The sequence below is a fragment of the Neophocaena asiaeorientalis genome, unplaced genomic scaffold, assembly GCF_003031525.2.
Source record: "Neophocaena asiaeorientalis asiaeorientalis breed wild unplaced genomic scaffold, Neophocaena_asiaeorientalis_V1.1 scaffold78, whole genome shotgun sequence".
Taxonomy (NCBI): Eukaryota; Metazoa; Chordata; class Mammalia; order Artiodactyla; family Phocoenidae; genus Neophocaena; species Neophocaena asiaeorientalis.
This window is the reverse complement of record NW_020175018.1, coordinates 6772740-6796601: the sequence shown is the minus strand read 5'-3', so window position 1 is coordinate 6796601 and position 23862 is coordinate 6772740. Positions and strand designations below refer to the sequence as shown.

Below are 23862 nucleotides of genomic sequence, written 5' to 3'. Positions count from 1 at the left end.
TCTTATGTGACGATTAAATAAGTTAACTTACACCAATTTTTTATAAGGGTTTTTGTTTGTTTGTTTGTTTTTGGCTGTGTCACTTGGCTTGTGGGATCTTAGTTCCCTGACCAGGGATTGAACCCAGGCCCTTGCCAGTGAGAGAGCACAGTCCTAACAACTGGACCACCAGGGAATTCCCTTAACTTGCACTTACAACAGTTCCTAGCACATTGTTAGGGCTTTACAAAGATCACCTACCATTACTATTATGGTTGTTTTTGTTGTTGCTATTTCAGAGCTCTGTTCCATGACCCCAGAGCCCTTCTCCTCCTCATTTCTGTTCTTCCCTCAAGACTCATCTCAAATTCCTCTCCCCTAGGAAGACCTCTCTTTTTTTTGGGGGGGGTACGCGTGCCTCTCACTGTTGTGGCCTCTCCTGTTGCAGAGCACAGGCTCCGGACGCGCAGGCCCAGTGGCCATGGCTCACGGGCCCAGCCGCTCCGCGGCATGCGGGATCTTCCCGGACCGGTGCACGAACCCGTGTCCCCTGCATCGGCAGGCGGACTCTCAACCACTGCGCCGCCAGGGAAGCCCGGAAGACCTCTTTGATCCTTTTCCTTTAGCAGAGTTAGATGTTCTCCAACATCTACTAAACTTATTTAAATGCATGCATTTGCCTATTTTCCGGTCTCCCTCCCTGTCTAAGCTATGTTCTTCGTCCCTGTCTTTGTCCACAACACCAAGCATAGGGTCACGCAGATCTGCGTGCTTCATTGATGATTGTGCAATGAGTGATCCTATTGATTTCCCCATCTAGAAATCATTCTTGTTTTCTTTCTTTCCCCCACCCCACACCCAACCCAATAGCAAGTCTTGACACCCCACATCTAAAATTGATCCTGAATCTTCTCTAGGCCCGTGCAGGCCACCACCTTCTCACACCTGGACCACTCAGCCTTCTCACCGTGCTCCCACCCTTGCCGCCCTCTGATCCACCTCCATCTCCTTCTGAAAATTCTCCCTGGACTTCAAACTGCTCTTAGAAGAAAATGCAACCTACTTACATGGCTACAGAGCTCTGCATTTCCAGCTCCCATCTTATTTCATACCACTTAATACACTCTCCCTCAATATTCTTTGTGTGTTCTGGCCTCCTTTCAGACCCTTTCCCACCTCATGGCCTTGCACTTGCTGTTCCTTGTGGCTTTTGCAGAATCAGCTTCTTTTGATTTCGGATTGAATGCTACATCCTCAGAGATGCTTTCCTTGACCACCCTAAGGGAATGTTTCCCAGTTTCTCTGCGTCACAGCACCCTTTTATCTCCCTTGTAGTATTTATCATAAGCTGTAAATACCTTGCTTATTTAACTGTTTATATGTTAATTGGTTATCTCACTTGATATATTGTAAGCACCATGAATGCAAGGTACTCTCCCTTTTCTTGTGTTGTTCACTAGGGTATCTCTCGATCAGTGTTTACTACATTTCTGCTGAATGAATGAATGAATAAATGAATGAATGGATTAAATCCTCCTAGCAGCACAATGAATAGACCAGGCATTATAGGCTCACTTTACAGATGTCAAAACTGAAGCTTAGAGAGATGGATTCTTGCCCTAGTCACATAGACTGGAAGTAGCGTAGCCAGGCCCTAGATTATGAGCTCTTCCCGCTAGACTATTTCACCTTGAGGGGAGATAGACTCTGGGTTGGGAACCCAGCTTGGCTGATTCATAGACTAATTCTACAACATGGGACCCGAAGGCAGAGATTCCAAAGTTCCTATCTCTAAAGAGGTGCCTGTTTGTGGCTAAGGATTACAATCAGTTCCGAATTCCAGGCTGCACTGAGGCATCACACACACCTAATAAATACCCAGCGATCACAAGAAAAGTGCAGTGACTGCTTGAGGAAGAAAATCAAACCCACAGGCCTGAGAGCTGGCCCGATCTCCCAGGGTCCTCTTCAGAGCTGTTCTAATTTAGGCCTGATGGAATGGGAAAGATGTTGTTTCTAGTTCCTTTAGTTTCATGTGGCCTCATTTGGCAGATTTTTGAGGTCTCAAATACTGCCTGAGATCGGACCTTGATTATTGTTATCATTTAAAATACTGCCTTGGCCATTGGTAAAGAGCTGAGAGCAGGGTACCATTTCTTTGATTCCGGGAGGAAAGTTCCTGTTGAGGGGGCCTGGTGACATTAAAAAGCCCTGGACCAGAAGCCAGAAGGGCAGTGATGTGGGTGGGAAGGGCCTGGATTTCCCAGCCAGCAGACACTCTGTCCCTCGCTGGCCCTCAGCTGCCACCTTTGTGAGGAAAGATTTGGGTCTGTTGGTGGCCTGACAGGCAGAGGGTTTGGATCTGACCCCGGCTCCGTCACTAATGTGCAGCATGGAATCTGGTCAAGGCCCTTTCCTCTCTGGGTCTTGGTTTATCACTGGTCCAAGGACAGGTTTGGAGGGGCTAATTCCCGAGTCCTCTTCCAGCTCTGATATTTGCTCTTTCTTTGGCTTTTTTCAGGAAACATTTGCTCCCCACTAGGACTGGGTTTCCTTATCTTCCAGCCCTCAGAAGTCAGCATGAAATCAACATGGCTACCTTAAAATAATTCAACAAAGAGCATCTTAGTCCCAAAAGCCTGGGTTTCTCAGGGACACCCGGGGAGCCAGGTGTGTACTCCTGCCACTCTCCTAGCCCTAGATACTAGGTATACATTCCAATGACAGGTACTCACTCCAGTGAAGGAGGCTCTTCCAGAGGGCCGAGGTCATGGGGAGTATGAATACTGGGCATTGACCCCCAAGTTCATTGTATTCTCCTGGCCTTGACCCACTATGTGAAAAGACAAGGTTTAGGAAAATCAGATATGTTCCAATGTCTCCTGAGTGTTTACTCTGGGGCAGGTTTTAGCTCAACATTTTGTATACATTGCTTTGTTTGACCTCGACCTGTGAGATAGATATTATGATCCTCATTCTACAGAGGAGGACGTTGAAACACGGAGCTAAAGTGACTTGTCCAAAGTTATACAGCTAGAAAGACCAGGATTGAGCCAGGCACTCTTTTTTTTTTTTAGATTTTATTTATTTATTTATTTATGGCTGCGTTGGGCCTTCCGTTGCTGTGTGTGGGCTTTCTCTATTTGCAGCGAGTAGGGGCTCCTCTTTGTTGTGGTGCGAGGGCTTCTCATTGCGGTGGCTTCTCTTGTTGTGGAGCACAGGCCCTAGGCGTGCAGGTTTCAGTAGTTGTGGCATGTGGGCTTCAGTAGTTGTGGCACGTGGGCTTCAGTAGTTGTGGCTCGTGGGCTCTAGAGCGCAGCCTCAGTAGTTGTGCTGCATGGGCTTAGTTGCTCCTTGGGCCAGGCACTCTTTACTGCTGCACTGTCTCTCCTAATAACAATAGCAATAAAAATTAAAGTTGAGGAAGTTCAGTAAGCAGTTGTGGAAATCACTCTGGACCTGAGGACTAAAAAAATGGCTATGAATCCTAGTTCTTCCATTTATTAGTTTGGTGACCTTGGGCAAGTCATTTGAATTCTTTAAGCAATAGTTTACCGACCTATAAAGTGGGGATAATCACTCCTACCTCACAGTATAAGATTAAAAGGGATAATGCACATGAAGTGTTTTGCATGGATGTCTGGCATATAATAAGTGCTCAGTAAATGTTAGTCACTCTTATTATTACACTATTACTATTACTACTACTACTAATAATAATAATAATACCACCACCACCTTCTCTCCAGAGTGGTTGCAAAGCTCAAACAAGACAATGATTGGGAAAGCTTTGTGTGTTCTGCACCTGTCAGTAATCCCCTGTATTATAATTATAGCAACCTAAGGGAAAGAGTTATCTGTGAAGCTCTGACCCCATTCCTCCTCTAGATGGTTCAAATTCTTTGCTCTGCAGCCAGTGCTGATGACGAGTGAGGGTTTGATTTGGTGCCCACTGTGAATGACGTCCTTCAGTGGATCTCCAAGAACTGCAGTAAATGCTTTTCTGAGCTTATTTTAGCATCAGAAGGACTTTGAAGCAGGATTTCAACATTTAGCTTCCTTGGGGAAGGCACTTTGCAGTTAATGTGAGTTTACAACTTAAAACTTTCTCTTCCTCATCATCTTGAGAAGAGATACCATGGAGGCAGATCCAGGATGTGGTTGGCAGACATATCCCCAGATCCAAATGAGTTCTATTGTGAGTTATTTCTGATTATTTAAGTAATATGTGCTTACTGAAAAAAAAAAAAAAAAAAGAAAAATGTGAAAAAGTATGAAGGAGAAAAAAATGTAAATACCTATAATACAATCATTCAGAGACAGAGATTATTAATGTTTTGGTATATTCCCTTTTATTCTTTTATTTTATGTATATATAAAATGTTATATTCATATTAATATATAGTTAATACTATATATAATTAATAATATATTCATATAATTAATAATATATTCATGTATCATTTATACTATGTAAAACAATATATGAATATAGTAATATATGAATATATATTTGCATATTATTTTACATAATTGAGATCATAGTACAAATAACCATGTAACCTATTTTTTAATAAAATTATTTTTTTATTGCAGTTTTTGGTTCACAGCAAAATTGAGAAGGTATAGAGATTTCCCATATATCCCCTGCCCCACACATGCATAACCTCCCTCACTATTAAGAGAGAGCGGTACACTTGTTAAACTTGATGAACCTACACTGACACATCATATTCACTCAGTCCATTATGGTTTACTCTTGGTGTTGTAAATTCTATGGGTTTGGAGAAATATATAACGACATGTATACATCATTATAATATCATTCAGAATAGTTTTGTTTGCCATAAAAATCCTCTGTGCTCCACTTATTCACCCCTCCTCGCCCCACCGCACCCTGGCAACCACTGAACTTTTAACTGTCTTCATAGTTTTGCCTTTTCCAGGATGTCATGTAGTTGGAGTCATACAGTATATAGACTTTTCTTTTCTTTTTTTTTTTTTTTTTTTGCAGTACGCGGGCCTCTCACTGTTGTGGCCTCTCCCGTTGCGGAGCGCAGGCTCAGCAGCCATGGCTCACGGGCCCAGCCGCTCTGCGGCATGTGGGATCTTCCCAGACCGGGGCACGAACCCATGTCCCCTGCATCGGCAGGCGGACTCTCAACCACTGCGCCAGCAGGGAAGCCCCTATATAGACTTTTCAAATCAGCTTCTTTCACTCTGTAATACTCATTTAAGTTTCCTCTATGTCCTTTCATGGCTTGATAGCTCATTTCTTTTTAGTGCCGAATAATATTCCATTGTCTGGATGCACCACAGTTTATCCATTCACCTACTGAAGGGCATCTTGGCTGCTTCCAAGTTTGGGCAGTTATGAATAAAGCTGCCGTAAACATCCTCGTACAGGTTTCGGTATGAACATAAGTGTTCAACTCCATTGGGTAAATACCAAAGAAAACAATTGCTGGATCATATGTTTAGAGTATGTTCAGTTTTGTAAGAAACCACCAAAGTGTCTTCCAAAGTGGCTGCACCATTTTGCATCCCACCAGCAGTGAGTGAGAGTACCTCCCGCTCCACATCCTCTCCTGTATTTAGTGTCGTCAGAGTTTTGGATTTTGGCTATTCTCAGAGGTGTATAACCTATTTTTTCCACAAGTTTATATTGTAAGCATTTCCTTCATGAATATCAGGGGTTTTTTTGTTTTTGTTTTTTTTAAAATAAATTTATTTATTTATTTTTGGCTGTGTTGGGTCTTCGTTTCTGTGCGAGGGCTTTCTCTAGTGGCGAGCGGGGGCCACTCTTCATCGCGGTACGCGGGCCTCTCACTGTCGCGGCCTCTCTTGTTGCGGAGCACAGGCTCCAGACGCACAGGCTTAGTAGTTGTGGCTCACGGCCCCAGCCGCTCCGTGGCATGTGGGATCTTCCCAGACCAGGGCTCGAACCCGTGTCCCCTAGCATTGGCAGGCAGAGTCTCAACCACTGTGCCACCAGGGAAGCCCCCATGAATATCAGTTTTTATGGATGTATAGTGTTCCAACATAGGGAGGGCATAACAGCACAAAGTATTTAACCTCTCCTTACCGTTATCTGTTTATTTTTTTATGTTTTGGCCGAGCCACTTGGCTTGTGGGATCTTAGTTCCCACATCAGGAAATGAACCCGGGCCCTCGACAGTGAGAGCGTGGAGTGCTAATCACTGGACCGCCAGGGAATTCCCTGTTATCTGTTAAGATTTTTCTAATTTTCATTATTATCCATAACACTCTGATGAACATTTTCATACATAAAGCTTTATTTACATCTAATTGTTTATTTCTCTTGAATGGATTCTTTAAAGTGGAAATAACGAGTCAAAGAGTACAAACACTTTTAAGGCTTCCTGGAAAGGTTGTATCATTTTACATTTTACATATCATTTACATTTTACATTCTCATCAGTTATGTGAGGCATTCCCTTGCCAGCAACAAGTATTACCAGTTTTAAAAAATTCTTGCCAAATCAATAGGTTAAAAAAATGGTAACTTACTGTCTCAGTTTGCAAATCTTTGATGACTTAAGTTGAATACACAGTGCTTTGTGTGGCTTAGCCATTTGTATTTCTCTTTCTGTGACTCTGCTGAGCAGGCTTTGCTAATAGTGGCCCCAATAACTAAAGTTGTCTGCAGATGATGCCAAACCTTGCATCTGGCCACATCTTATAGGAGCCCAGGCTCTGGCAGGATTAGAAATAGTCCATGACACAGACGTAGAGAATGGACTTGAGGACGTGGGGAGGGGGAAGGGTAAGCTGGGATGAAGTGAGAGAGTGGCATGGACATATATACACTACCAAATGTAAAATAGCTAGCTAGTGGGAAGCAGCCGCATAGCACAGGGAGATCAGCTCGGTGCTTTGTGACCACCTAGAGGGGTGGGATAGGGAGGGTGGGAGGAAGATGCAAGAGGGAGGGGATACAGGGATATATGTATACATATAGCTGATTCACTTTGTTATACAGCAGAAACTAACACAACATTGTAAAGCAATTATACTCCAATAAAGATGTTAAAAAAAAAAAATAGTCCATGTCGGCACTGCTGTTTCAATGAAACCAGAAAGGGGAAAGTTTCTGTGTTTTATTGAAATCTGGAGATGAAGTTATTTTGCTGATTATATTATTATGCCTTCTTTCCTTACTCTCAAAGCTTCTCTTTTCTTAAATGCTGCTCTAGCAGGAGGGTTAAATTTGGTGTATACCTGTTCTTTCTTTGTGTTCACTGAGCTCCTACTATGTGCAAGGCATAGTAGCTACGTAAATGGCCTGTGGAGTCTGGAGAAGAGCCTGGATTTTGGAGCTGGGCAGATGTTGGGCAAGTCCCGTAACCTCTCAGAGGCTCCTTTTCTCCTCCTTTCAAGTACAGATGATAGTCCTACCTTTGGGGAATAAATGGGTTATGAATGCAAAACTCCTGGAACGGTGTCTGCCACACCATAAGGCCTTGTTTAGCTCAACATACAATTCACTTCTCTGTATTTGCCACTGTGCTAGGTGCCAAAGATACAAAGAGGAATCAGCCCTCTCTGCCCCCTGCTGTTCTGTGCCTCCTCACCACCCCTCATTAAGTCCAGAGGCCCCGGATGCCATGGATGGGTTGACAGCTCTCTTTAGAGCCCTGGGCTTTAGCTGCAATTCTGGAGCCACAGGAAAAGTACCAAATGACGTTCTGTTACACAGAGAGTCATAGCTCTAATTTTTATTTTCTCTTTTCTTAAAATTATTTCATAAGCATTTTCCCTTTACAGCAGAGTTGTTAAGGGTGCCAGCTAGAGCCAGCCAGCCTCAGTTTGATTTCTGGCTCTATCATTTACTAAGTGACCTTGGGCAAGTTGCTTAACCTCCCTGTGGCCTAGTTTCCTTAGCTGTAAAATAGGGATAATAATAGTACCTACTTCCTGGGCTTGTTCTTAGGATTAAACAAAAGAATGAATGTGTAGCTCTTAGTATAATGTCTAGCATGTAGTAAGAGCTCAATGGTCGATTATTAATATTCACTATAATGTCTTCATAGCCACCCTTACAATGACTTTATATGATCAAATTAAAGAGATTTAATAACAACTTTCTCTGATTTGGATATTTGGAGCATTTCCAATTTTTAAACACAAAAATAAAATATTATTCCTAAGAAACAAACAAAAACGTTATCTTGCACTTTAGAGATAAAGGCAGAACAGGAAATTTAAGGATTAAATGTTGAGTGGATCAACGTTAATACACTTAAATCACCTTTCCAAAAAATTCAACATTTTCTATACTTATTACAGGGTAATTAACTCGTTTTAGAACCCATGGTGGGGGTGATCCCTGTCTGAGGCAGGGAGCTGGCCTGGATTCCTTTGGCAAGGCCTTCTAGTCTTTTCTCTGTGATTCTTCAGGCAAAGAAGCTGCATCAGCTTTTCTCTCCTAGTGCCATTGAATCTCTGATATAGCACAGCTTAGGGCCAACCCAGCATTTTTCAGCTATCACTTGGGATATCTGGTAGGGTGACTGTCAGGCCATGTCACCTGATGGGGAAGTTGTTTCTGGTTGTGGTCCTTGGCCAACAAGACTCAAAGTTAGTACTGGTATAAATGAAATGAGCCTCCACAGATCGGACAACTTCTGTGTGCCAGGCTCTGTAAAAACATTCTCTTCAGGCCTCAGCTCAACTAAGTGAGACAGAATTCATTGGTCCCATTTTATAGATGGGGAAACTGAGGCTCAGAGCGGTGAAAGGTTTCTTTCAAGGTCGCACAGCTGGCAGAATCATGACCCAGATCTGTCTGACGCTAAAGATACAAGCTCTTCCCAGGACACCACAGGATCTCTTTTCAATTTAATTCAATTTAACCAGCATGGGTCAATGCTCACACATATTACCCCTTGCTAAGCACTGAGAACAGAGAGAACAGCCTAATGGGAGAGACAGACACAGAAATCACAAGTTCTAGTATTCCCGCTGATGCAAGCCTGTGAGAAGTAATAAAATCACGTGGGCAGTTCTATTTATCCTGTTTTATGTATTTCTGAAAGCCATCCTTAATCCTTTTAGGAAGAGGCAGGGGAGAGATAGATTGATAGGTCAGGGCTATAATCAATGAACAAACAAACGGCAGTGGGAAAATGGGGAGGGGGAGATTAATTCCCAGTCAGAGATCCAGAAGAGTCTCTTAGAGGATATGGTATTTGGGTTGGGGTTTGAAGGGCTAGAAAGATTCAGCAAAAGAATATGGGTAAGAGGCATGACCTGTCCCCTCCCTTCCCCAAGAAGTAAAAACAGAATCTTGATTTGTGCTTCCTAAATATTGGTCTGAAACCAGAATTCTGAATTCTGAATGGTTCTGAAACCAGAACCCATACACAGCCCTCCCAGTTTGCCCCCTCCCCTTACATATATACATGGACCTACCAAGACACACGCATAGGTACTCACAAATGCAAAGACACACAGAAAATACACATAAAACACACATCAGTACACATGCAGATACTTAAAACATACAATACGCAAAAAAGACACTAGCTCCCATACTCATAAGCTCATACAAATACACATAATACTCATACACACAGACTCACAAACATGTTTATGTTTTCATTACACAAGCACAAAACTATCCTCTCCCCACCGACTCCTCATGCAGGTAAAGAAGTGCATTTTTAATTCACATATACACGGGTTCGCATGCAAATCTCATCGCCCCGTTCTTGTTGGAGGCCAGTGACTAATGGGAAGCCACACACAAAGCGAGCATCACGCAGGGGAGGCCAGGAATGGGTTGGCGGTGGGGCTGGGATTAAGCCCTGTCAGATGACAAACGCGCCCTGCCCGGCTGCCACTAGAAGCTGCTGAGCCGAGGCTGCAGCGCCTGAGCGAGCTCTGAATCCTGGGCGATGGTGCGAGGCTGCGCACCGGAATTCCAGCTTTACACAGGGTTGAGTGTCACCCAGGGTCAAGCTCTGCTATCAGACCCACCCCAAGAGGCAGGCGGCTTTGGGTACACGCAGGGCTGCGGCATGGGTCTTAACAGTACACTGAGAGTAGTAAGCATAAATGAGGGTTTACTGTGGGCCAGGCACTGCGTTAAGCCCTTTCAATTCATTACTTAATTCTCACATCAGCTCTGTAAGAGGGGGATGGGGGCGTTGGGGATGTTAGCTCTCTATCCACCCCTTTTTAGAGGTGAGAACACTGTGCTCAGGCCGCAAAACCACTCAGCAGGAAACTTGGAGCTGAGGTTCAACCCCATCCGATCCCACTCTCCCCGGCGTTTTAGGGTGAAGTGTGCATGTGAGCCTGTCTTCCCCACGCAGGAAGCTTGCACCTCCGGCTCCTGACGGGTCTCTAAGAACCTCCGTCCTGCCAGGCACAGCGCCTAGCCCACTGCAGGTGTCTGATGAGGGCGTGGGTCTTGGTTCGGTGAGGTCCTCAACAAGGACCTCAGTTTCCCCATCTCTGAAATGGGAATGCAGCGCAGACCTCGCACGGCCGAGACCAGGTACTCTCGGGCAGCAGAGGGAATGCTGGGCTCCACATCCTCGCTGCAGCCGCCCTCACCCATCGCTGGGGTTCCAGCTCCGTCTCCACCCGAGCCCGGGAGCGCCGCCGGCGCCCCATTGTTCACGAAGGCGGGGAAGCTCTCGATCCCCGCTCCGGGTCGCGCTCGCCGCCCAGTGGAGCAGGCGACTTGGCCCGGTTTCTGCCGCGCGGGGCGCGTCCTTTGTCTGCTCCGTGGCGCCCGGTGCCCGAGGCCCGCGCCCCACTCCTTGGGCAGACAAAGCCGTGGCTGCCGCTAGCCGGACCGGCTGGTGCTGCGCTCGCACCACCCTCTTCCCGCCTTAGCACCGCCCCCTCTCCTTGACGTCCTCTGATTGGCCCGCGGGGCCACAAAGAGGCCGGGAAGCGGGTGGGTCACGTGAGCTAGCGTGGCCTCCCATTGGTCGGGTCACGCTGCCAATCGGGGAGGGCGGGCTGTCCTCGCACGGCCCGGTCTCTCCCTCCGCGCTGGGGCCCGCCCGCTGGGCCGGCCGCCTGTCAGAGGGAGGTGGCGATGGTGCGCCCGGTGGTGGTGGCGGCTGCGGCGGCTTCCCTGGTCCGAGTGCAGGGAGGAGAAGATGACTGACCGACCGACTGACTGAATGAATGAATGGCGAAGCCGAGCGCGCCATGAGGAGCCTGCCGAGCCTGGGCGGCCTCGCCCTGTTGTGCGCCGCCGCCGCCGCCGCCGCCTCAGCAACCTCAGCGGGGAATGTCACCGGTGGCGGCGGGGCCACGGGGCAGGTGGACGCGTCGCCGGGCCCGGGGCTGGGGGGCGAGCCCAGTCACCCTTTCTCTAAGGCCATGGCTCCCACGGCCCAGGCCCCGAGGACCGGACCCCCGAACGCTACCGTCCACCGACCCCTGGCTGCGTCCTCTTCAGCCCAGCCCCTGGCTACCACCCCTTCTCGGGCCAGGGCCGAACCCACTCCGACCACCTTTCGGGCGCCGCTCGGCCCCTCGCCGATCACACCTCCTGCGGTGGAACGTACTGGGACCACCGTTCGGGCGACGACCAGACCCGCGCCGACCACCCTCTCGACGACCACTGGCCCAGCGCCGACCACCCCAGTAGCGACCACGGTGCCGGCGCCCACCACTCCCCCGATCCCGACTTCCATTCTTCCCGGCGGCGGCAGCAGCAGCAGCGTCCCGCCCACCCCACCTGCCACCGAGGCCCCCTCGCCGCCTCCCCCAGGTGAGTCTCAGCGCTTCCTCGCCCGCCGGACCCTCCCAGCGGCTGTCAGTGCCTTTCCCCAGCCCTGGCCTCTAGCGTTGGGCTCTTGGCTGGAATGGATCATTTCTTGCCCCAAAGGTTCCCCAGATTTCGACTCTCAAGGGGAGGTCCAAGCTCCAGCTAGCCTGCCCCCCAGCCCCCAATCTGGAAAGTCTTTTGTCCCCCCCTTGGGCTGTGCGTCCTCGGGAGGGGGGCGGCTGCTGCGTGGAAAGGCATCGCACCTCCTTCCAAACAGGGCTCTCTGGCCTTTGTCAGACAGGCTGAATGGGCGCAAACTTTTGCGTTCGGTTCGCTCACCTTGCCTCTCCGCCTGGGTGATTTGGGGAAGTTTGAAAGCCAGCCCAGTACCTCCTGAAACCAACTGGTCAAAAACTGAGTCTAAGGGATTCCTCCTACAGCTCCATTTCTCCTTGTTTATATAAATATCAGATGTGCATGTGACAGGTGGAAAAGATATTGAGAGGATTTTGTTTACAAACAGTAGTACAGACCACTTGAGGCCAAAAAAAGACATTGTAATCCATGTTTTCCCTGCAAATAAATAGATTCAGTAGGTCATTTGGGGCAGGTGTGTATCTAGGTTGAGCACATTTATAAATTAGGTTAAATTCCTTCCTTGCACCATTTTTTTTTTCCCTTCCTCAATTACAAGGTCAATATGTTTGGACAAATACACATTTTAAGCAGGAATGCCGGGTTTTTTCCCCCTTAAGGGGAATGTTCAGTTTTGCTGATGCTAATAAAAGCCAATTTCTGTCTGAGTCCCTGTAGAAAATATAGCTCTTCTTCCTGCTGATTGAAGTCTTCAAGCAAAGTTAGAGACAACTTCTGTTCTTTCCCCCTTGAGATCTAAAGTGGGCCTTGAACTAAACAAATAAAACCTACCTTGTCAAGATGTTAGTCAAGAGTTTCTGAATTCCTTTGCTTTGAGTTGGGGTTTGATTTGTCCAAACCATTTTGTCTAGCTGTATTTATATTAACGGATCTCTGACCTAATTCTTAGGCTCAGTGATTTACTGTGGAGTCAGGTATGGACTTTGGACTATAACTGAATTTGTAGAGAGTTTTCCCACATGATTCTGAGCCTTAATACAGTCACATCTTGGATTGGAGCTTGGCATTGACATAAGAAGGAATGCAGATTATTCACCCATAAAAAGCCAAGTTTGTATTTCTTCCAGCTTCAAGGGCTGTACTAACTAGCTGGATTTTGACTGTAACCTTTTTTGGCCTTCCTATAGAGAGATGGATATATTACTGAGAGACAGGAAGCATAGAGGTTGAGAGTATGGACTCTGGAGTCCATTCTTAGGTTTGAATCGTAGTTCTGCCCTTTATTAACTGTGTAAACTTGGGCAGGTCGCTTAACCTCTCTTCATCTGAGAAATGAAAATAATAATAGTACTTAGCTCATAGGATTGTTGTGAAAATTAAATAATTTAGTACATTTATAAAGCTTAGAACAACCGTTCCCCGTGCAGAGTGACACACTGTGGGTGTGTGTGTTAGCTATCCTTATGACTAGGTCTTCTTCTTCTTCTTCTTTTTTTTTTTTTTTTGTGGGATAGAAAGCATTTGAGAAACCTAGTAGAGACTTGTGGTGATTTTTATTTGTTTTAGTAAAATATAGTAGAAGAGGATGAATTAGATTTTCCGAAGTTTGAAGCACACCGTAGTGTTTATGTAGGAAGATTGCTTATTTTGAATGGTTAGTATATAATGTCTGTGTAATTGATGTTATTTTACCTTAATAATTTTTGTATTGTTATTTTTAAATCACAAAGGTAACTTTTTCCTTTTTAAGTTACTTTTTCATTGTGATAAAATATACATAACATAAAATTTACCATTTTAACCATTTTTAAGTGTACAATTTAGTGGTATTAAGTACATTCAAGTTGTACAGCCATCACTACCATCCATCTTCAGGACTTTTTTATCTTCCCCAACTTAAACTCTGTATTCATTAAACAATAACTTCCCACCCCCATCGCCCTAATTCCTGGCAACAACCATTCTACTTCCTGTCTCAGTGAATTTGCCTACTCCAGGTTCCTCATACAGGGGGACTCATACAGCATTTGTCCGCAAACGTAACCTTTACTTGTGAGAAACAAAGAACCAGAAGTCTACAAAGGAAAGAGTGAAAGTCACTCCTTTACTGCCTCCCAGTTCCAGTCAGTTCCTAAAGGTCACTACTGTTAGCAGTTTGATCTTTTCTCAGACATTTTTCTAGGCATATATGAACATAAACACAGGGTTTTTAAAAATAGGTTTTAAAAACTCAAAATGAAATAATTATATATGTTACATATATTAATTATATATGGTTATAGCAAGTCGTAGAGTTTTGCGACTTGCTGTATACAGTTAACTATGTATCATGGACTGTTTTTTTCATGTTAGTACCTAAGGTCTACCTTATTCTTTTCAGCAGTTGCATTTTTCGTTGTAAGTATATACCATAACTTATTTAACCAATCCCTTGTTTATGGACACTTAGATTGCTTCTGGGCTTCACTTTAAAAAGCACAGGGAAGAATGTGTTCTTGTTCAGTCCATCACATATATATTATATTCTCTAATACTTTGGCTGGAGTTCTGTAGACTCCAAATCAATTTCAGGAGAAGTAAAACTGGATTGAGTAATATTTGCCATCTGAGCTGTTCAAGGCTTTTGGTAACTTCCATAGACTACCATATATCTATGTCTAAGATGGTCTTTGAGCAACAGAAGTTTTAGAAGGATGTCCAATTTTTGTAGCTCTCCTGCGTTTAAAATTTTTCATAGCTTGTAGTTTTCTGTGAATTCACTGTGGATTGCCCGTGTCTAGTTCTCAGAAGCTGAACTGCCTCTGTGGGCCTACTGATGGGCAATTTTAGCTTTACAGTAATGTAATCGAGTATGGCCTTTCTATCTGAGCATGGGTTTTAGTCTACTTCAAACAGTAAACGCATCTCTTTGACAGAAGGAAAACTTCTAACTGAATTTGAGAGACCTAGTTAGGTTGGTAAAGTTGGATTCTCTGGCATTTGGGAAGATGGGTACAGGGTGTTTTATTTTAATGTTCCTGTAAGGACTGAGCACCATAGATAATATATTACATGTTTGGATGGGTCTTCTAGCTGCTATTTGAATTAATAAGAATTTCTTTCAAGGAGGTCTAGCTCAGAGCTCTTGCCTGCCCCTCAATTAGGGCTGTCTTTTGTTTGTAGAGACACTGATCTGCAAACTGAAACTAATTGCCCAGCAAGCAAGCATTTTCCTCCCACAGACCTGGCAAAACATTTGACTGATTGGTTGGCTGGGTAGGACATTTTAAGAAGGGTGAAGGCAGAAGCTGTGATACTAGAGAATAATAGTTATCAACAGTAAGAGACCGAAGAGATGACAAATGTTTGATTTTTAAAATTATGGACTTTCAGGGCTAGATAAGACTTTAGAAGCCACTGCGTCCTAACGTGGCTCTACATTGCAAGAAACACTTCTGTGGACTTAGCTGAAATATTTCTCACTGTGGTTAACACCAGCTGATTCAGGCTCTGCCCTTTGGGGCCATACAGAACAAGTCAGCTCTCTCTGGGCCATGACAGTTCTTCAGGGATCTGCAGACAGTGATCATGTTCCCTCTGAGTCTGGACTAAATAACTTCAGCTCCCTCAACTGTTATGTGAAATGGTTTCACATTCCCTTACTATCCTGGTTACCCCTCTTCTGGACTTTTTCAGTTTTTCTGTGTCTCTCCTGGAGTGTTGAACACAGAGCTGAACGTATTGCTCCAGATGTGCTCTAACCAGCTCATAGCAGAGAGGGCGGTTACCTTGTTCTTTCTGGTTGCTGTACCACTGTTGATGTAGTTAGTCCCTAATCACTGTAGCTTTTTTAGCAGCCACATTATGTAGTTGACTCATTGAGTCCATTACGATAGTTAAGTCTTCTTTTTTTAAAAAAAAAAACATGGAGTAGATGAGTCTTTCTTCATTCTGAACTTGGAAACTCTTGTTATTTTCTTAAGTATAAACTGAGACATTTGCCAAGCATGTAAGATTTATTGTGTTAGATTCAACCCATCATTTTGGATCCCAAGTCTGTCAATGTACCCCACCCAGTTTATTCACATTCACCTACAGGGTGTTCCTATAGACAGAGTCTAAGGACAAGTTAGGGCAGGTTGTTCTTACCTCATAGGGGAGAGTACATTTATGGATGATAAAACAGTTTGGAAGGGAAGGAATAATGATTTAGATTAGTTCTCAAGGGTCTGTTCCAGCTGTAAAGTTCTGTGATGATCTGGTACACATGATTCAGGGCACATGAATGCCCCCGAAATGAGCCTCAATCATTTATTTGTGATCTAAGTTAAGAGAATAGGCTTTTTTTCAAGCAAGTCCTAGAATTTAGAGTTTGAAAGCTCTGACTACTATGGCATGTAAATAAAATATTGTGAATGGATTTTATTTCAAAGGAGCATTCTGGGAATTCAGGGCCCTCCTACCTGTACTGGGAAACGTTTTCTTCATCCTAAAATTCTGTACAGCTAGGTTCAGGGTGTCATTTGCTTATGGTTATTTAAGAAGATACCATTCATTTTAAGGAAATAGAAATTGTTCAGGCTTCAAAGATAAGGTATGTTCATAATCTTTTATCAAAAACCTGTGAGGCTGGGTGTATTTCAGAATTTAGAATTTTTCAGATTTTAGGAAGTTAATAAATACACCCCAGTGAAGTCTAGGGCAGCATCCTGTAATCAAACACATGAAGATACTTGCAGCAAAATGCATGTATATTCACACTGAGTGGGCTTTTTAAAAAGCTGTAAATAGCCTTGCATTTGTTCAGGTCAGGTTTTGCTGCCAAATGAGTAACAGAAAAATTTTTGGTTTTTTGGATCTTCTGGTATTTACATCAGGTCTGAGGGACTGTGCACCGCTGCAGTAGTAGTTGCAAACACATTTAGTACTTACTATGCTACAGGTACTGTTCTAAGTGCCTTACGTATGTTACCTTACTTAATCCTCACAACAGTTAGGTATAATTGAGTTAGGTACTATTACTATCTTCATTTTATAGATAAGGAAGCTGAGACTCAGAGAAGCCCAGCTATGGTGGAGCCTAGATTCAAGCCCAGCCTTTGTGGTTCCAGAATCCATATTATTGGCATTTAAAGAAATAGTTACATAGAGGATAAGAGAAGGAAACCATTTTGCTAAAAATATTTGCCCTTGGATACTAGTCTGAACATTTTTCACCTGTTCTTTGGCATTTACTCTCTTCATTCTCTTGTGTGCTATTTAGTCACCTCCTCAAAATTTCTGTTTTACAATGTTGTACAATTATAGCTCTAACTCTTCCTTTGATTAGGTTCTAATATGGTCTGTGATAGGGAGGATTGTCTGTAGTCTTTTTAGGGCTAGGCCCAGGGACTACTCAAATTCACTCTATCTTATTCCTGGCCTGAGTGCCTAGCTTTCTGCATAAATTCCTTAGTCTGATTAGTTTCTGGAACAGCACAGTTAAACTCTAAAGCATTAGTTTCAAATCTACTGAATTATGTCCCCAGGAAGCCTTCTGGCTAGTTGAAAATTTACACATTGAAATAATCTAACTAGGTCTTTTTATCTTGATTTTTTATAAAGATCCATAAAATTAAAGTGAGCATTACTTTTCATCTCAGCATTGCTAAGCATGTATATATTAACGTCCAGACATCTTGGCACCCTTATAAAAAGAATAGAAGAAAAGTATCATGGTGCTGTTTTTACTGATGGGTAGATTATGGGTAGAGAGATTACTGCTCTAGGGCACTTAATAGATCAGAAGAGAATAGAAATATAAGATCTGTTTGGCTGAAAGACAGTGTTAGATGATATTTTTAGTTAAAAATAGCTTTAATTCATGCTTTTTGCCTTGATCTTTATTTTTGTTTGTTTTCTTTACATATAATATAAACATCTTTAATACTAATGTTGAGATTATGTTATAGGTATCTCTTCTTCGTCACTTAGTCTTTTTTTCAAGTATGCGTTTTGGTTTATCTGTTTTTCACTAGAAACAACTACCCTAACTGCACTGGTAACTTTGAAGGGAGATATTTTAAAAATTGTCATGAAAAAGATAAAGATTATGTCTGGATACATGTGTGTTTGAATCACAGTAAAGGTTTACTCAGCTCTTTTTAACTGTATCTATTTAAGTACATGTGATAAATGTGTGTCAGAATAGTCCCTCTAGTAATGCCACTGTTCCACAGATAAGTATTACTGTCTGAAAAATCTTTCCCTATTACTTTTTCTTCATTAAAATAAAATCTTCTGTTCTCCTTGCTCATTTTTTTTCACTTTAAGCTCCTCTGTATGTTCTTCTTACTCCTGTCTCTTATTCTTGGACCCATCCATTCTTTCATGTTCTTTAAGGAACCAAATTATCCTCTCTACTTAACAATTTCCCATTTGTCCTCCTTCAATGCCTCCTCAAAGCCTAATTCTTCCAAGAAGTCTTTCCAGGGGAACAAAAGGTCCTTGAAGACGTTCTGGTAACAGGGTGCACAGGGTTGAACACTTTGCACTCAGAACAAAACCTGTCTTTCTTTGTGACTTTGACTTTTTCCCTATGAATTTGTTTTTAAAGTCTGTTTAATTTAGATTATTAAACCCACTTGATAAGAAAATGTCATAGTTTATACAATATTCAGGATATGGTATTAATTCTTTCTTTTAGAAAAAAATGAAAGAAAAGATTTTCTTTTTGTTCTGGATCTTCTTTATTGACCAGCTTTTGTTTTTGTTTTTTGTTTTTTTTCCTTCTCCTGAGGAACAATACAGAAAAAAAAAAACCTGCCATAACAGAAATTATCTGCCTCCAAAAAAAAAAATCCAGTACTTTGAATAAGTAGCAAATTTCTTTTTCTATTTATGAATAATATGAGCTGTTTTTGTTGGGTAGGTGTATTTGGGCTAAATAGCAATATAAAAGGTTTAATTTGGTTGAGAAGCAAATATTAGATCTTTTGAATGACAGAATTTCCCCTGTAGAAATCTAATTAAAGTCAATAGTGAACAGAGTGCTTCTAATAATTAACAAGTGTGCAGTGCTTTACAGTTTACAAGGTGCTCTTAGAATCTCCGAGACTTTGGCATCTATATTTTGTAGATTTCTGGGTATTATATGAGTCAGTAAAACCTCAGGTTCTGACCTCTGTTGGTACTTATGTTGGTGAATATAGACGAAAACTTTATAGGTTTTTGGTGGGTTTCACATCTGGTATTTTGTATTTCAAACTGTTGTCTTGGGGAACTAAGATCCCACAAGCCGCATGGTGTGGCCAAAAAAAAAAAAAAAAGAAATCAAACTGTTGTCTTTTCTTTTCCTTTTAATTTTATTTATTTGTCTGCATTGGGTCTTCATTGCTGCGCGTGGGCTTTCTCTAGTTGCTGCCAGCGGGGCTACTCTTTGCTGTGCGCAGACTTCTCATTGCGGTGGCTTCTCGTGTTGCGGAGCGTGGGCTCTAGGCGCACGGGCTTCAGTAGTTGTGGCACGGCGGCTCAGTAGTTGTGGCTCACGGGTTCTAGAGGTCAGGCTTAGTAGTAGTGGCGCACGGGCTTAGTTGCTCTGTGGCATGTGGGATCTTCCCCAGCCAGGGATCGAATCTGTGTCCCCCGCATTGGCAGGCGGATACTTAACCACTGTGCCACCAGGGAAGTCCCAAACTGTTGTCCTTTAAGTTTATTTTGTTGAATGTAAATCTTTGACTGGTTTAGCTGCCCATATTTACGGGATGGAAAAATAGCATTTTGGGAAGAGGATTGCTTACTTTATATTTTATTTCCTAAGTACTATATGGGGCTGAATGTTATGGAAAGAGCCCAGTAATAATTGAAAGTAAATGGTGATGGAGGTAGCAACGCAAACTACAGAACTTGATTGGGAGAACTCATGTAAATTTCATTTCTTCAGATGGAAATATTATTTACTTCTTTCCTAGTGTAGGAATCTGTTTGGAATTATTTTAACATACTTGTTCTGTTGCCTCAAATCAGTGAGTATCAAAGGAACTTGGTACATTCTCACCTCTCATTACCAATCTAATATTTAACGCTCTGGGAGGAAAGGTAATTAATGTTAACTGAGCACCTATTATATGCCTAATTACCTACCAGGATTTTTTTTTTTTACTTACATCATGTTATTTAATTCTTAGACAAAGCAGTAGTTAAATATTATTATCCTTACTTTATGGGTGGCAAATACTGAGGTTCAGAAAGAGAAAGCAGCTTGCTCAAGCTGTCAGGCTTACGAAGTCCATGAGGGCAGGGACTTCTGTTTGTTCTGTTCACAATTGTATCCCCAGCATCCAGCCCAAAATAGATTCTGAATAAAAATTTAAGGATTGAATGAGTGAAGAAGAAGGAGTGGTTTGTAGCTACACTAGATGTGTAGTGTATTCTTGAGGAAAATAATGTAATCTCATGGCCTTTTCCTTAGTTTAGAAATGAACTTTTCTCCTTTTCTCCATTACTCATAGGAATAGTATGAGAACCTACTTAGGCAAGTGGAGTTCTTTGAGATCTAGCAAATTACATTAATTATTCATTTTTTGTTACATAACTTTGTCCCTTCTATTTTTCTTAAAGGAAGAACAGCAATATACAGATGTACATCTGATGCCTTTTGTAGAAAAAGTAGCTAAAGTTGGAAAAGCAGAGCCCTTGTATGTAAGACATGGGACCCTAAGGTCTTTCACAGTTCTCTTAACTGGTTCTGAAATCTTGGGCAAGTAATTTCATCTGTAAAATGAAAGAGGCTAGATTTGTTGTTTCTAAACTGTATTATTTGGGAAGCCAGGGTTCCTTAGATGTGTTTGGGAGCCAGTATAGGGACTCAGGAGGCCAAGTGGGTCTACTTCTGGGCCCTCCACCCCCACCCTCACCTCACACCCCCGCATCACCGCCCACACTTTAATCAGCTCCACTCTCATCTGGTTTATATATTGGGTTTGTTTTTTTCAGTAGAGATATTTGAAATAGGAATTTTTCTACTCTAAAATTCTATGATAAAGAAATTATGGTAATCTCTGAACTATTATGCATCTATTAAAATTCTTACATTATATTAAGTAGCAGTATACATAGAAGGAGAGAAATACACCAAAATATTAAGTGGCTAAAGCTAAGTGATGGGATTATGGGTCTTTTTAATTTCCTTCTCTGTGTTTCTTTGGATTTTCCAAGTTTTTTTTTTCAATGAATGTATCCAGTTTTAATTTTACAGTCATAAATATAAATGAATAACATAAAAAATGAATAAAAAGTTATGTTAAGCTTGATAAGCCTCCACTTATATGAGATCAACTCAGGGGATATTACCCCGGGCCACTTTCTAATTTCTGCGATTGACTCACCAGTTTTGATCTGCATCAGAGATATTTGCTTAGTCTCAGTGAGTTGTGGTTCTGAAGAAAGGAGATTGCTGAAGACAATACCCAAGAAAGGAAACTGTTCCTGACACCTGACAAATCAGGGTAGTGAAGACACATCTAAGATTTGGTACTTTTAGGGAAAGTTTAACTAAGATCTTAGCAGAGGCTGAAAACAGAGCTGATTCTTTATCCATTTCATTCTGTCTAGGGAATCTAAAACATGAACTTAAAAGTTAATTAAAGTAGGTTTTTGAAATAGATCTTGTTTAAATTGTGCAGAATTTGAATTCATGACATTGTTCACAGGCTTTACCAATAGATGGTCTTTGGTTATCTCTTCCTTTAAAGATACAGAGCTCCCAAAAGTTTGGTTTCAGTCTATCCATATGTTTTTCAATTAGATCGGATGGGATTGCTTTTATACTGGTAATACAACAGCTGTTCTATATGATATCCTTGCCAGGGAGACAGCTAAGCTCTTAGGGAAGGGGAAATATATTCAGATGGAAAAAGGAATGTATTCTGCCTAGTCACAGGGAAAATGATAAGGGGTAGGAATGTTTTCAACCTGGCTGGAGAACGTTAAATAACCTTTATTTAGTAGATTTTACACTCTTTAAATAACTGATTTTGGCAACTTGTTTCAGTCTTGCATGCTTCCTAGAAACTGGCATATTACAGGGATCTTATTAGATTTTTATTATTTTTTAAAATCTATAGTTTTTTAAAATATTTATTTTATTTATTATTTTTTTTTTTGGCTGCATTGGGTCTTCATTGCTGCACATGGGCCCCCTCTAGTTGCAGTGAGCAGGGGCTACTCTTCGTTGTGCTGCGCAGGCTTCTCATTGCAGTGGCTTCTCTTGTTGCAGAGCATGGGCTCCAGGCGCATGGGCTTCAGTAGTTGTGGCTCGGGGCTCTAGAGAGCAGGCTCAGTAGTTGTGACGCACAGGGCCAGTTGCTCCATGGCATGTGGGATCTTCCCGGACCAGGGCTCGAACCCGTGTCCCCTGCATTGGCAGACGGGTTCCCAACCACTGTGCCAACAGGGAAGCCCCAAAATCTATAGTTTTTATTTGATGTATGTGAGCAAAAAGAAGAGGTTATGAGTAACACTGTTAATTGTAAGGAGAACATCATATTCTCTAGTTCCTTTTAATTTTTTATTTATTTTTTTTTGCGGTACGCGGGCCTCTCACTGTTGTGGCCTCTCCCGTTGCGGAGCACAGGCTCCGGACGCGCAGGCTCAGCGGCCATGGCTCACGGGCCCAGCCGCTCCGTGGCATCTGGGATCTTCCCGGACCGGGGCACGAACCCGTGTCCCCTGCATCGTTAGGCGGACTCTCAAACACCAGGGAAGCCCTAGTTCCTTTTAATTTTAGAAATGGTCTTTAAAAATGAAATTCCTTTAAACATATTCTAGGGAAAGTTGTCTCCTCTGAAGGAAATTGCATGAACCGAGTAGCTTTTTTAGGTTCTCTTCAGCCCTATCTGCTGTTTATAGGGATGAAATGGCAGTTTGGGAAGGGTTAACGGTAATAATGAGGGAAAAGATGGAATGCTTCGTATTCCAACGTGTTTATCCTGTTTTATATCTGTATTGAGGCTTGATTAGAGGAAGGCATTGGGCTTTTTTTGCTGTAGATCTCATTTGACTTTATATTCCTTATAACTCTACAGCGTGTTTTGATTACCTGTTCTATATGAACTGCTTTAACAAGGTAGCCCCACCATCCCTTGATGTTGTGTGGGTGAATGAATGGTTATAAAGTGTACCAAAACCACAAAGCAAGCTAGCTGTTGGGTATTTATTATTATACTGAATTGTTGGTGTATTGCCTACAAACCTATCCTGTTCAACTGGTTTTAGTTTTTAAGTTAGTTTGTTGCTTCAACTTGTCCACAAAGGCAGGGCTGAATGGTCCAGCTAATCAGTGGAATAGCAGTCAGAAGAAATAAATTCGTCTTTCTTTTCATTCACTTTGTAAGTTCCGGAGCACATTTTTTTTTAATGGCTCTGTGACTTAGTTTCTCTAACTATAAAATGAGACCTGTTACATGCACAGACACAGGGCAAGTCACATAATCTCCCTGGGCTACTATACTGTTGTCAGTAACATGAGTATAATAGTACCAACCTAATAGGGTTCTTGAGTGTTGACCTAGAATTCAAACCCAGCTCTGGCTGACTTAAAAGTCTGTGTTTTGCTTTTTTTTTCTTTTGACTAAACTGTGCTGCGTTGCCAAAGCAGATGGGAGTAGCAGAAAATGAAATGAAGCATTCAGTGGTTACAGAGCACATTTGGGGTTCCATTTTTGTTGCCTTCCCTAGCCTCCCAGAGCCTCCACCAGCAAGCCCATACATTGTCCTTCTCAGTGCTTGTTCTGAATTACACAGTTTTGACTCAGGTTTGATTTCAGTAGCTGCTGTGAAAATCAAAATTAAATCAAAGAGTGTTTCTCAGAGGTAGATATGGGTGTGGAGTGGAGGTAGGGAGAGGAGATAATGGTAGAAATTAGCTGAGGGTAAGCAGGTAGACTACATGTAAATGTAAAGCAGAACCGAACAGTAACTATGAGATTGTCTACTCAGCGCCAGAAGGATCGGGGCTAACAGAGACAATGTGATGCTTATTAGCATTTGGCAAGAAATACCACACACTGCAA

At 42.7% G+C, this 23862-nt stretch overlaps 1 protein-coding gene across 2 annotated transcripts in view; it reads left to right on the top strand.

Moving 5' to 3' along the window:
- Window positions 1-11016: 11016 nt before the first annotated feature.
- The window catches only part of MEGF9 (multiple EGF like domains 9), an 85094-nt gene continuing 72248 nt past the window's right edge, over window positions 11017-23862 (top strand). For both annotated transcript variants that reach the window (XM_024762292.1, XM_024762290.1), the window contains exon 1: window positions 11017-11740. In XM_024762292.1, coding sequence (XP_024618060.1) covers window positions 11149-11740 — 592 coding nt within the window. In that variant the 5' untranslated portion in view covers window positions 11017-11148. The remainder of the gene's footprint in view (window positions 11741-23862) is intronic.